The sequence below is a fragment of the Anolis sagrei genome, chromosome 5, assembly GCF_037176765.1.
Source record: "Anolis sagrei isolate rAnoSag1 chromosome 5, rAnoSag1.mat, whole genome shotgun sequence".
NCBI classification, from domain to species: Eukaryota; Metazoa; Chordata; class Lepidosauria; order Squamata; family Dactyloidae; genus Anolis; species Anolis sagrei.
In genome coordinates, this window is record NC_090025.1 from 124,920,715 (window position 1) to 124,933,249 (window position 12,535).

Below are 12,535 nucleotides of genomic sequence, written 5' to 3' on the forward strand. Positions count from 1 at the left end.
CCCTGTTCAGAAGATTTCACCTCACTTTCTGTCCTTGTGATAATTGGATTTTGGAAAATTTGGCTTGTTGTGAAACAAGGATTGGTGATAAAGCTTCAATACACCTTTCCCCCCAGGATGACTCTTTCAAAAATGATTTTTCCTTCCAACGGGTAGATTTCTCTCACTTCTTGTTATATCACCTCCGTTCTTAACTATGAGTCATTTGTAAGTTGGATATTTGTAACTTGGGGACTGCCTATATATTAATTGGTACTTGTGATTTAACTGAGTTATGTGTCTATTTGAATCCCCACCACAAAATAAGAGACCAGGCACAAGTTATATGGAGAAATAAAGGGTCATTTACTGATCTATTAAAACTGGAAAATGCAACTAAGTAACTAATTGTGGAGGTAGCACTGCAACATGGGCAATGGGATGAGGCCAGGTATCATTTTCTGACTACCTGCCAAGCCAACCTCTGGGCAAAGCACCTGACCCTGGGGGCACTCCAAAGTGATGGTTTGCTATCCCAGCCAGTCATTATTGGAAGGCCATCCCTAGGGCCCTCCCTCCTGAGCCCCAGAACCCAAGAGAAGTGAGGTAAGCCCTCCAGGTAAGCCCCAAAGTAGATGTTTTGGGGGACCCCTTAAGCCCCAGAACCTATAGAGTTCCCTTTGTGGTGAGGAGGGGTTAACACCCAAGTAGGCTTCCATAATCCCCTCCCAACTGCAGACTGGCGGCAATGGCAGCCTCAAGAGACCATTGGTCTCATCGATGGGGAAATTCAAAGTTTACCCTCCAGCCATATGGCTGGCCTTTCTGGCCAGAGGTGAGTGTTGTTGTTGTATTCTAATCTATTGTTTCCTGCCTTAATCCACAGAGACAGAAAAGAAGTAAATATTATCTTTGCATTTTTGTCATCTTATGATCCCAAAATCTCCTGAACCACATGCGGTCCCACATTATTATCTGTTGCAATTTATTTTAACATATTAGTTTTCCTTTTTGTTTTCAGTCTAGATGATGATAATTTCAGGCATTAGACTCTTCAGAAGAAGGCATATATAGTAATGCAACTGGGCATGCAATTTGACATAGGTGAAATACTTTATTCATGTTATATGTATTTATTACATTTGAAACCATTTTTTTTTTCCGAACAGGGATTCAAAAGGATATCTGCATGAAGAGGGAAAAATGACAAAAAGTGGAGTATAGGAGCAGATCAGTTAAGTCAACTAACACAGCTAAGTCTGTTGTAGAAAATGAGAAACCTCCATATATACTTCTATGTCATGCTTGAGTGTGACACGGTCAACAAGTTGATGGGCAAAGTGAATGAAGTAAACATGGAAAGAATTATATTTATTGTATGTCAAACATGAATCACTTGACTTTGAAGCTGTTTAAATGTACTATCACTGCTAATGTTTAATTGCATAAGAATCATGAGATTCAGTGTCATGATCCCCAAGCATCTGCAACTCAGTCACAGGGCATGCAGATCAGACAAGGCCAAGCATAAAAGCATAACATTTGCAACACAGCTGAATTATATAGCTCTTTTTATGTGTGAAATGCAATTTTGAGACTTCCTTTTAGTATAATCATATTAAACAATCAGGGTAAGCTCAGTTTCTAGTATAAGGCTCTTCCTTGTTGCAATGTGTGATAGAACAGAAATCCAGAAGCAGTAAAGACAAATGATATGGGACTTTGCTGATAACAAGTCTGTCCTATTTTGTAGGTGTTTCTCTAAAGGCGGGGTTGGATTTTTCTTGAATTTAGATTTACAATAGTGAACACTAGAGAGGCAAAAGAGATGAATTAGGTTTTAGGACATTCCAGAGGACTGCACTTTCACCATATTTGCCCATAAATTAAAAAATAAACTAACTAAATATATGAAGTACCAACATGTCCCCAGATTCCTGAGTCTCTAAATGGCATTTAAGATTTTAATTTTTCTTTTGACTCCTGGAGAAGTCTAGGGATGCTCCAAACATGGTGGAAGTGGCTTTCAAACCCCATAGATACAATTTTACGGCATTCTGGAGTGTGTGTATACAAACACACAGACATGCAACCTCTGAGGGCTCCTGCCAGGGTACAAAATGGATCTGGGGGCACAGAGAGCCCATGGACCAAACTTTGCCCACTCATCTAGAATTTCACACTGATCACAATTTCCCTGGGTTCTAGTATTATATACAAGGCTAAAGCATCTGCTCTCTCCACGCTACGTGTAATATATACCTCTACCATGTACTGACTCCCCTGCTCCCTCCGCCAGCAAAATGGCTTTAAATACTGTAAGCTCTTCTCACTGCTCCAGTCTCCTGATCATTCTGGCTGTTCCTTTTTCTCCCTTCCTGGAATATACAACTAGCAATTGCATGCACATCAGGTTTCTGGGACAGACAAGTCTCAATATGATCCTGCAGAGGTCTCCTTATAATTTTATGACTACAGCTACAGTGAGCTGGTATGGTGGAAAGGCTAAGAAGGTAAACGGGAAAGCCTGTAGTTTAACTGTGTGCTCAGCTACAATTTACAGGTGATACCCAAAAAGCTGAATACTTTTAATTCTGAAGTCAGTTATGGACCTAATACTGATCAATTTTATATTTTATATTGATACATTATTGAAATATTGCACATCAAACATTGTGAATCCATCATCATCATCATCATCATCATCATCATCATCATCTGTAGACTGCCCTAACTCCCTGAAGGGACTCAGGGCAGTTTCCAACATATATGGCAAACATTCAGTCCCAAAAGAAAAAAAAACCCATATAAACAAATTACATCAAAACTGTGAATAACAAAAAGCTGCCACTATTATTAACAATAAAATGAAGAGCAGTGATAAATGTGTATGACCTAAACATTTTGGGATGGACTAACAAATCTTCAGGTAACCAAACTTATTTCTCCCTTAGACAGCCACAGTGAAATGTATGGAAATTCCATAGGAGTCAAAACATTTGTTGAACTCTTGTTCATTTCAATATTCCATTGGAAAATGTGAAATATTAATGTACTTAATTCACCTGGCCCTACAATGCGCCAACAGAGCTTTCTCCAGAAAAAGGATAACTTTTTAATAAAGTATTTGGACACAGTTTTATTGTTCTGGAACGAGATATAAACCTTGTATATTATTAAAGGAAACCAACATCTTGAACTGCCTAGAGTCACAGGAAATTGTTTCAATAAAGTAGCCAATCTAAGTCTAAGAATACAAAAATTCTCACCAAGATGCTGGGATTCTTTTTTTTTTTGAGGGGGGGGGGGTAAAACTGGCAAGTGTGGGTTCTGTAGTCAGGACTCGTAACACCTTGTTATTTTTTTCCCCTTGGGGAAAACAATTTCTGTGTTTTTACAACAAAGGGAGCAAGAAATCAGTCAGTTTAGGCTGCGGCTCTGTTCCGGCCCTCTGATATTTTACAGCTTTCCAAATAAGCTGGCATTAGAGAATTCTATGAGAATTAAGCCACTGAAAAAAGTAGTTAGTTAGGGATGAAATATTACCTTTCCAGAATCCCCCTGCAAGCCATTTCATATGTGAAAAAGGGAACTGAAAATGAGCAGTCTCAGATTTTGCAACTGATTGCTTTTTGCTCTTACAGTATACTTCTCATTATACACTACACAATATATTACTTTTTGGGCACCTTTAAGAGGCTCCTGATGGAAAAGACCTTTTGGTTTCAATGTATTTTGTCCAGAGATTGGAAGCAACTAATTGGAAATAACTTGTACAGTTCCAGGCAGCCTTCGACATTTGCGGATTTGACATTTGCAGATTTGATCATTGGCAAATTTGATTAAAATATTCTCTCTAGGAATCTCTAAGTCCTCCAACGCAATTTTATTGTCAACTTATGTCAGAGTTGCACCGGAAGACCTAGAGATTCCTAATAAGGACACCTATCTAGGAATCTCTAGGTCCTTCAGTGCAATTTTATGGTCAACTTCCAGTAGAAGGTAATCACAAAATCATGATAGAGGATCTAGATATTACTGGAGAGGTGTTCTCTCAAGTAAAAATAAAAACAGCATTTTTATTTGCCATTTTTTCTAGGCCCTATGACCCTAAACCCAGCAAGGTTGACTGCATTGCAATTAAACCATAACTACAATACATTACAATTCTGACTTAGAAAGACAATGTCATTCATGGTGTAATTGAAGTGGTATCACAGGCCCATGGCTTGTATTCAGAGTCTTTTTGTTTTAAAAGTAATAAAAGTAACATTTAGGAATACAACAAGAAAGGGCCACTCTTGCAATTATAACAATAGCGATACACTCGGTATGTTTCCTTTCCTGAGAATGTTAATTCATTTTTTTAAAGTAACTTTCCAAGTTCTTGTTTTCTTACCCCAGTGTCTCTATCTAACCGTGGTAGGGGAGGGGACTCAATTTGAGGTACACAAACTATGCAAAGGTTCATAGCTTTTAAACTATCTATCTATCACTTAAATATAAACACACACTGTAATAAAAGCAGGGTAGCCCTGTCTTCATCAAGATGTTGGGTTCTATATGAAGAATGACAGCTATCCTTCAATGCCCTCTCTCCTGCTCTGCCTGCAAAGAAAACAGGCAGGTGTTTAAACTACAATACAGTCTTATGCCCAATAAAACGAATTTTCCCCCCTTTCCACTGCCATAAATCAGAATAGCAAAGTAGCTCATTATCATATATAATGAGGACATGGATCGTGTCCCCAAACCAATTTGGGAGCCAGGACACAGTTTATTTTATTCATGCTGTGAACTTAAGAGCTACACCAGAAGACATCTGTAGATTCCCGTCTAAATTATGATGAATGTGTTCAAGGACACGACTCATTACAATCCATTTCTTTAATTCGTTATGGAGTTACCTTTATAAGCTTTTAAGAAGTTTTGAAAAAGATCTTTGGCTTAGTGAAGTAACTGGGAGGGCATCTCGGAGTTCTGTGTCCCCATCACCTTTAATGTAGAACAGGGCTATATCTACAGAATTTCCGGCAGCTGCTACTGCAAACAATTTACCAGCCATATAAACAAGATGTAAATATAGAAATACTATATAGAAAAAGTAGGGAACAGAAAAAAATGTCTCCCTTGTCAATCCTATTATCTGCCCTTCATTTTGGATGGCCTGGTCTTTAGATTTAGACCTCTGAGGCCCTTTCATATAAAATCCACATTATCTGCTTTGAACCAAATGTTATGGCAGGGTAGAAGGGAGGGGATTAAAACCTCTGTGTGTGTGTGTGTGTGGGGGGGGGGGGGATGACCCAGAAGCACATGCAGCCCATGGGCCGTACTTTGTCCAATCCAGCTCTATAATTTTTGGACAAAACTCTCTCCTTCCCCCTCTTTCTGTGCATCTCTGGGGCCCCTTTTGCACTGCAATATAAAATCCAGATTATCTACTTTGAACTGGATTATATGGAAGTGTAGACTCATATAGTCCAGTTCAAAGCAGATAATGGAGACTATCTACTTTAACAATTTGGATAATATGGCAGTGTAAAAGGGGCCTGTGTGTGTATACACAATGCCTGACATTCTGTTAGTGTCATACACAAACTGAATCTTACACGTGGATTTTTTTGTTATGAAGGTTGGTATCTTCCCTTCGCAATGGTCAACCCCTACTTATCCATGAGCTCTGCAGCTCCCATGTAATGATTCCATGGTTGTTGAGGAAGGGAATGGAGAAGTACCTAGCTACATTCCCATAGCCAGGAGCAGAATGATTATGGAATCTGATTACATAGTAATTTTGAGCTGCCACATAGACAATACAATATACAATCACCAGTCTCCCTTCCACTTGGTGTTTTATTTATTGTCTTGCCCATTCAGTTTAATTAATTCTGTTCTACATTTATTATAATTATTATAATTTTAATAATTATTATTGTGTTTATTTATAACCCACTTTTTCTCTTGACAAGGTGACTCAAAGCAGCTTGCTTTTTATAGTAGTGATCATAGCCCGTAATATCCCTCATTGGAATAATGGGTTAAACCCTTGTGCCGGCAGGACAGCTGACTGATTGCTCAGCGGTTCAAACCTGGGGAGAGCAGGTTTAGCTCCCTCTGTCAGCTTCAGCTCCCTATGCAAGGATATGAGAGAAACCTCCCAAAAGGATGGTAAAACATCAAACATACGGGCATTTCCTGGGCAATGTCCTTTCAGATGGCCAATTATCTCACACCAGATATGTTATAAACATGTTGTTGTTGTTGTTATTGTTGTTGGAGCCCCCGGTGGCACAGTGGGTTAAACACTTGTGCCAGCAGTGGTTCGAATCTGGGGACAGTGGGTTGAGCTCCCTCTGTCAGCTCCAGATCCTCATGCAGGAATATGAGAGAAGCTTCCCACAAGGATGGTAAAACATCAAATATCCTGGCATCCCCTAGGCAACGTTCTTGCAGACGGCCAATTCTCTCACACCAGAAGTGATTTGTAGTTTCTCAAGTTGCTCCTGACACACGCACACACACAAAAAACCAGCCTGTAATAAGGATCAATCGATGGATACCTAATCTGATGAGACCAACAGAGAATCCTGGTGATTCTCAACAGATGATGTTAAATTCTTCAACCAACTAAGGGGACATGCTTCTCCCCTGCTTGCACCTACCACTGGCTATGGGGATCTACAGAGGTACAACAGTAAGTCTGAGGTGTATATGCTAAATGGTCAACTACAGTACAGTTCAGCATATGGTACGCTATCCATTTACTTGACTTAAACTCCTAGGGGATTGAAAAAACTACCATCCTTCAGAAGGATAAGTATTTTACTAATAACCTTAAGTAGTAGAATTCTATAATAACTTAAAAAAACCTCTAATATCCGGACATTTATTTATACATATTTCTAACTCGGTATATCCCAGGGGTCCCATGAATGCTTTATGAGCATCTGAAACTGCAGCACTGCTGATTCAAAGCTTGTGTGATCCTAATTAGTCCCTTGAATGGGAGAGTGCCTTATAAGATCATAATATAAATAATAATGATTATAAACATCTTTAAAAACCCAGCCCTGACCTCAGGTCAGGCTAGAGGAGAAAAACCATCCTGGCTATGTGAAGACAGAGTGAGAGAGAAAAGGCAATACAGCATGAAAAAATAATTCACTGAGAGCTGCAACCCAGGGGGCTTTATTGTTAATAACCATTTTTGAAGGATTACATATTTTGCATAAAGACCATATTGCAATATAGTCTGGGACTGCATGATTAGAAGTCACAAGAACATGGAAAACATTGAAAGACCTTCCTTTTGATGCTGGCGAGACTGTGGATGAGGAACTGCCCTGGTAGAAATAGTCATCGTAGAATCCAAATAAACTTTAAAAAGAAAGAAAGATACTTTGTACTTACTTTCCCCTGGCAAGTCTTGGTGGTCCTCTGGCTGTTGGGAGATCCCCATTTTTGAGAGAATTAGAGTGGCACCATCTCGCACCTTAAAGAAACCATACAGAACAAAATAGTCAGCAAAAAGAAACTTTTCTATGTTTTCTATCCTCTATGAAAACATTGGGGGGGGGGGGGATATGTTCACTGTCAGTTGCTGATACTGTGCCAATTTCATTTAGTCCAGAATCTAGACAAGGATCTTTTTTTGACTCCAACTCCCAGAAAACTGCAGCTAGGTGGGCATTGTGGTTGGTGGATTAATGCCTCTAAAGAACTCACTTTCCAAACTCTTCTGAAACTCCCAACATAACATTTCCAAGCTCTAGTTCACTTGGACAGTACTCCCACATGCAAATGGTTTGCTCCTTCATTCCAGTGAGTTGTGCACTCCAGCTCTGTATCCATTTGTATGCATTAAGCTGTGCCTACCTTTGAAGTGAATTGGAAAAGATCCATTGTGAATGTTTCTAAGAAGAGTTCAAATCCAATGACTATTGAAATATTTTCTTCTTTTATTAGGCAAGTCAATATTCAAGCCTTTGAATGCTTTGAATTTGGGATACTAACATTCACTAAAGAGGAGTGAAGACTTGCTGCATTCTTCCAAGTTTGAAAGTGTTCCTGGAAGCATATCCTTGCCTGAGGCATACATGACAGCTTGTCTTGTGTACAAAGCAAACTTTTATCCTGAGTAAAGAATATGCTTTGCTTTCTAAAGAAGCTGCTATTCTATAATTGCCTAGTTGAAGCAAATGTCTACATAATTTTGGAGGCTTTAAGGATTTCCCTCTTGGTCTTTGTGAACCAACAGAAAGCATCAGCTCTTAGATCTTATGGGAAGAAGACTGCATGCTATCTCAACCAAATAGCTTTAAGGTAAAGAATCTTACCTGAAATACATTTACTTTCAGCAGAGAATAGATGAACATCATCTAGATGGGTTGCTCCCCCCACTCACTTTGAGAGGCAGGAAAAAGGTAGACCTTTTTGGTGTTCCCATCAGAGAAGCAATCCCAAGAAAGGTCACGCTATAACAGCTAACACAATGCATCAAAAAAGAACTTTCTTTATCTTTTTTAAAAACTCTAAGATGAAAAGAAGTGAATAACAGAGAAAGTAGGGGAAAACATTTTCAACTATACTTTTTTTTGCCTTGGGGCTGCATTATGGGCCCAGCTGAGTGGACCAGACCACAAGGGAGGGGGGCTGGGCACATTCTGGGTGGGGAGGGAGGGGCCAGCAGGGGCCAGGGCAGGGCCTAGATCATCCTCAGATTGTCCTCCCAGCATAAGGACTGGGCTGCTCACCCCATCCTTATATTGGGAGAAAGGTGGGACATGTAGTGACTGCCTGGATCCTACCTCTCGAAACTCCTCCCCTGGGTGAGACAGGCAGTGGCTGAGGGTGTTCCAGAGGGCTTTCACTCACCGTATGCCTTCATAGCTGTCCTCCTGGCATAAGGATTGGGTCACACTGTCCTTATGCTGGGAGGAGGGCAAGGCACACAGTGGCTGAGAGCACTCCAGGAGGCTCTCAGCTGCTGCGTGTCTTCCTCCCCTATCTTTTTGGCATGAGGACACAGTAAGCCTCCGTGTCCTTCTGTCAAGAGGACAGGAAAAATAAGGAGGGCCTGAGATAAGCACCCAGGGGGCTACTTCTGGCCCCCAGGCCTTAGTTTGCCTTTGTCTGCTTTAGCCTCATGCTAGCATCCTTCAGAATGGGCAGGATGTTCAGCCTATCTCCACTGGAAATGAACATATTTTAGGTAAGATCAACATTTTTATACCCAGCAGAGAAAGGCGAAACAATCTCTTGATGAGATATACTAGAACTTCCTAAGTAAGGATGGGTAGTGCTGGCATCTTTAAAATTCTATAGTTCAACTACTTGCTATATATCTGCTAAAGGCAGCTTTGGCTGAGTCATAAATATTGGGTTTACAGTGTTTAATGAATACTGAGGGTGACTTCCATGTGGATACCCTATTTCTACTAGGGAGGCATTGGTGACAAGGCCCACCGATGTGGCTGTTCTCCTTGTGGACTATGGCCCCTTCTACACCACCCTATATCTCAGGATCTCCTCCCAGATTATCTGATTTAAACGGGACTGTATGTGTTTCCACTGCCAGATAATCTGGGATAAAATGATAATCTGGGATCATATCCTGGGATATAGCAGTGTGGAAAGAGACTAAGAGTGGAGACTGATACCATATTCTCCATCGAATGGGCAGAAATATTCAGAAGAGCAAAAGCTATCGTCTTGATGTAAATGGGAATGGCTCAGCAAATATCCAATGTTTGCCATGTTTTCTCTAATGTCTTGAATAGAATCATAGAGTTGGAAGAGACCTTGTGGGCCATCCAGTCCAACCCCCTGCCAAGAAGCAGGAAAATCATGTTCAAGGCATTTCATAACTGAGGGCAAAAGGAGGGAGGATAGCATTTTGCATGTGGAATGCAGAGTTCACCTTAGGAATGAAGGTGGGGGCCTGCCAAAGCATCCTGGGTTCAATAATGAAGACACTAAGCTCTTTTCATGCTAATCGGGTGCCTAATTCCAACAATCTGTGTGCTGAAGATATGGTGGTCAGGAAGAGTGCATCCAAGAAAATTCTTTAGGCTGCTTCAGTTTGAAAGGTAGAACTGTTAATGCCTTTAAAACTATGCCCAGGTCTCAGGAGGGGAAAAAGGCAGATGTAGCAAAAAACAATCCTCCTGAGTGAGGGTTGCAATTTGCTTCTTGATCGTGTTGGATCTGAGATCTGGCCAACACCATTCTGAAGGAATTTTAATAAGGAAGAAATTGAATCATGTATTTGCACTTGCACTGCACTACCTTCAGTAAACTTTAAATGTGTATTCATAGGTTCTATGAATTGAAGCCCATTGGAAGGCCAAGATGGTGCTCACCAACTTTTCAGAATACCCATAGGCCTTCAGCATATCCTGCACAATTTCTAAGTGTGAAGCTATAGCCTGTCCTTGTGTGAGCAGATTTTGACAAGCAGGGAGAAACTGTAGATGGGTTACAGAGAAAGGAGGTAAAACAGAAGGGGGAAAAGGCTTCTTATTTTTTCAAGGAGAAGGAGGAAAAAGAGAGAGAAGAAAGAGAGAAGGGAAGATTCTAGAATGATGGAAGAGGGACGAAAATGTATGCCCTATTGCAATGGTTCCCAACCTGTGGTCCGTGGACCACCAGTGGTCCACAAGAACTAAAGTATGGTCCACAGCCCCACTGTTACTACACCATTGCAATGAGAGAAACTGGTTTTGCAAAACCCTCTTATAGTGCTGAGGCTTATTAAATATGGTTTTCTGTGGGCGAGCAGTTGGTGACTACTGGATGGCATATTTTCTGTATCAGGATCTAGAGTTGATGTGCTCTATCCAATGCAATTTTCTGAGCCAGCACCCCAAATAACCAAAAGTTGGCCAAAAACTGATTTGTAACCCCCTTGGTACTAATGTTGAAAAGTTTTTGGTTCCTGGCCAAAAAAATGTTGTGAGCCACTGCTCTAATAGAGCAGGAGGCAGGAATGATTGACCTTTCTGGAAATTTCTCCCCCTAGTGGGGACACACAAAAGATGTTCACCTTTCCTGCGTGTTGGAGTGAGTGAGAGAAGCAATCCATTCCTTTCTTGTCCGCTAGGAAAAGCTGTATGTTATTAAAAAGCTATTGAAAAATATTTACAAGTGTTTGAAAATATGTTCTTACATTATAGTGCATTAGGGTATTGATGCGTTTCCACCTGCCATCTCTTTGGGATGTTAAATCCAAGTCTGAGAGTATCTGTGCTGTAGAACCTGGACGCCACTCTGAGGAGCAATTACAAGAGAGAAACAAGCTTTATTGATGTGGAACTAAAAATAATATGAACCAGAAATGAGCTTCCATTTAGCAAACCACTGAAGCATTAGAGAACTCTTAACACCTACTCCCCCCACTACTAACAAATCCAATAATTAGCTGTGCTTTAAAAAGAACAATAAATCATTACTTTTCTTCCTGAACTACATATAATAATAAGAATTAAGTCTATCAATGCAATCCTACGCATGTCTACTTGGAAATAAACCTATGTAATTTGATGAACTTACTCCTTGAATGTTTCTCAAAGATTCCAGGCTTCAAATAATATCTTCCTTCATATGTATCAGAATAATATTTTTTAAAAGTAGCCAATATAGTGAACAATGACTTACGGTGTAAGTGAGAAAGTGAAAAACGCATTTATTTTATAGAGAAATCTGAAATTTCATGACATGTAATTGGGAGTGGAGGTGGGGAAAATACTTATTACTTTTAACAATTTAGACCATTTCCTTGCTTAAGAAAACCCTATGAAATTCACAGGGCAACTGTAATTCGACAAGCAACTTGAAGGAACATGCACAAACATCGACTGGTTACATACTTGTGAATAGATTTGAAACCATGTGGTTTTTCTACAGTGGGATAATATGAATTGAAGAGAATGTGAATACAAGAATTGCAGAAGTACTTCTTGTTAATATTCTCTTTTTGACACCAGTGCTTTAATTATGTTCTGTTAACAAAGCAGTGAATAGAGAGACGTACCGAGAACTACGCTGTCAGGCTTTGGCCACTGTGAATAAGGCAGATTTCGATAGACTTGGTCTATGATCTTCTCTTTTACTTGAGAAATGGTATCGCAGTTGAGTACTTTCACTGGAACAGATTCTGTGCCTTCATCTTGGACAATCACATTTACAGTCTAAAGTGTGGGAAATGTCATGGTTATTGCAATGAGATGAGAAAAACAGTTGTTTACTCAAAAGCTTTCTATTATTCATAAAGGCTGAAATTTAGACAGACAGTATAACTTCCTGCATGTTCTCATTAGCACACCTAGTCATTTATTTGTGATGGAAATGTGGGTCATACACCTCAGCTTCATAGTTAACTAGTCAATGAGCCATTTGAGTCTTCTGATCATTTCCCCCCTATTCTGAAGGTAAAGAAAAGTACTTTCAATGGATTTTTTCCCTCGTTATATTTCTGTGCTTATAGTACTAAATCTTGGGAACTATTTAAAGACAGGTTTTAAACACAGACATGTCCATTGAAGGATGCCGGACT

The 12,535-nt window shown here is 40.0% G+C and overlaps 1 protein-coding gene across 3 annotated transcripts in view; it reads right to left on the reverse strand.

The window, feature by feature from the left end:
* PLXNB2 (plexin B2) overlaps positions 1 to 12,535 on the reverse strand; it is a 402,707-nt gene that overhangs the window by 17,162 nt on the left and 373,010 nt on the right. For all 3 annotated transcript variants that reach the window (XM_060777770.2, XM_060777771.2, XM_060777772.2), the window contains 3 exons: positions 12,014 to 12,170; positions 11,150 to 11,250; positions 7,393 to 7,474 (listed from right to left, as the gene is read on the reverse strand). In XM_060777770.2, the coding sequence (XP_060633753.2) occupies positions 7,393 to 7,474; positions 11,150 to 11,250; positions 12,014 to 12,170 (340 nt within the window). The remainder of the gene's footprint in view (positions 1 to 7,392; positions 7,475 to 11,149; positions 11,251 to 12,013; positions 12,171 to 12,535) is intronic.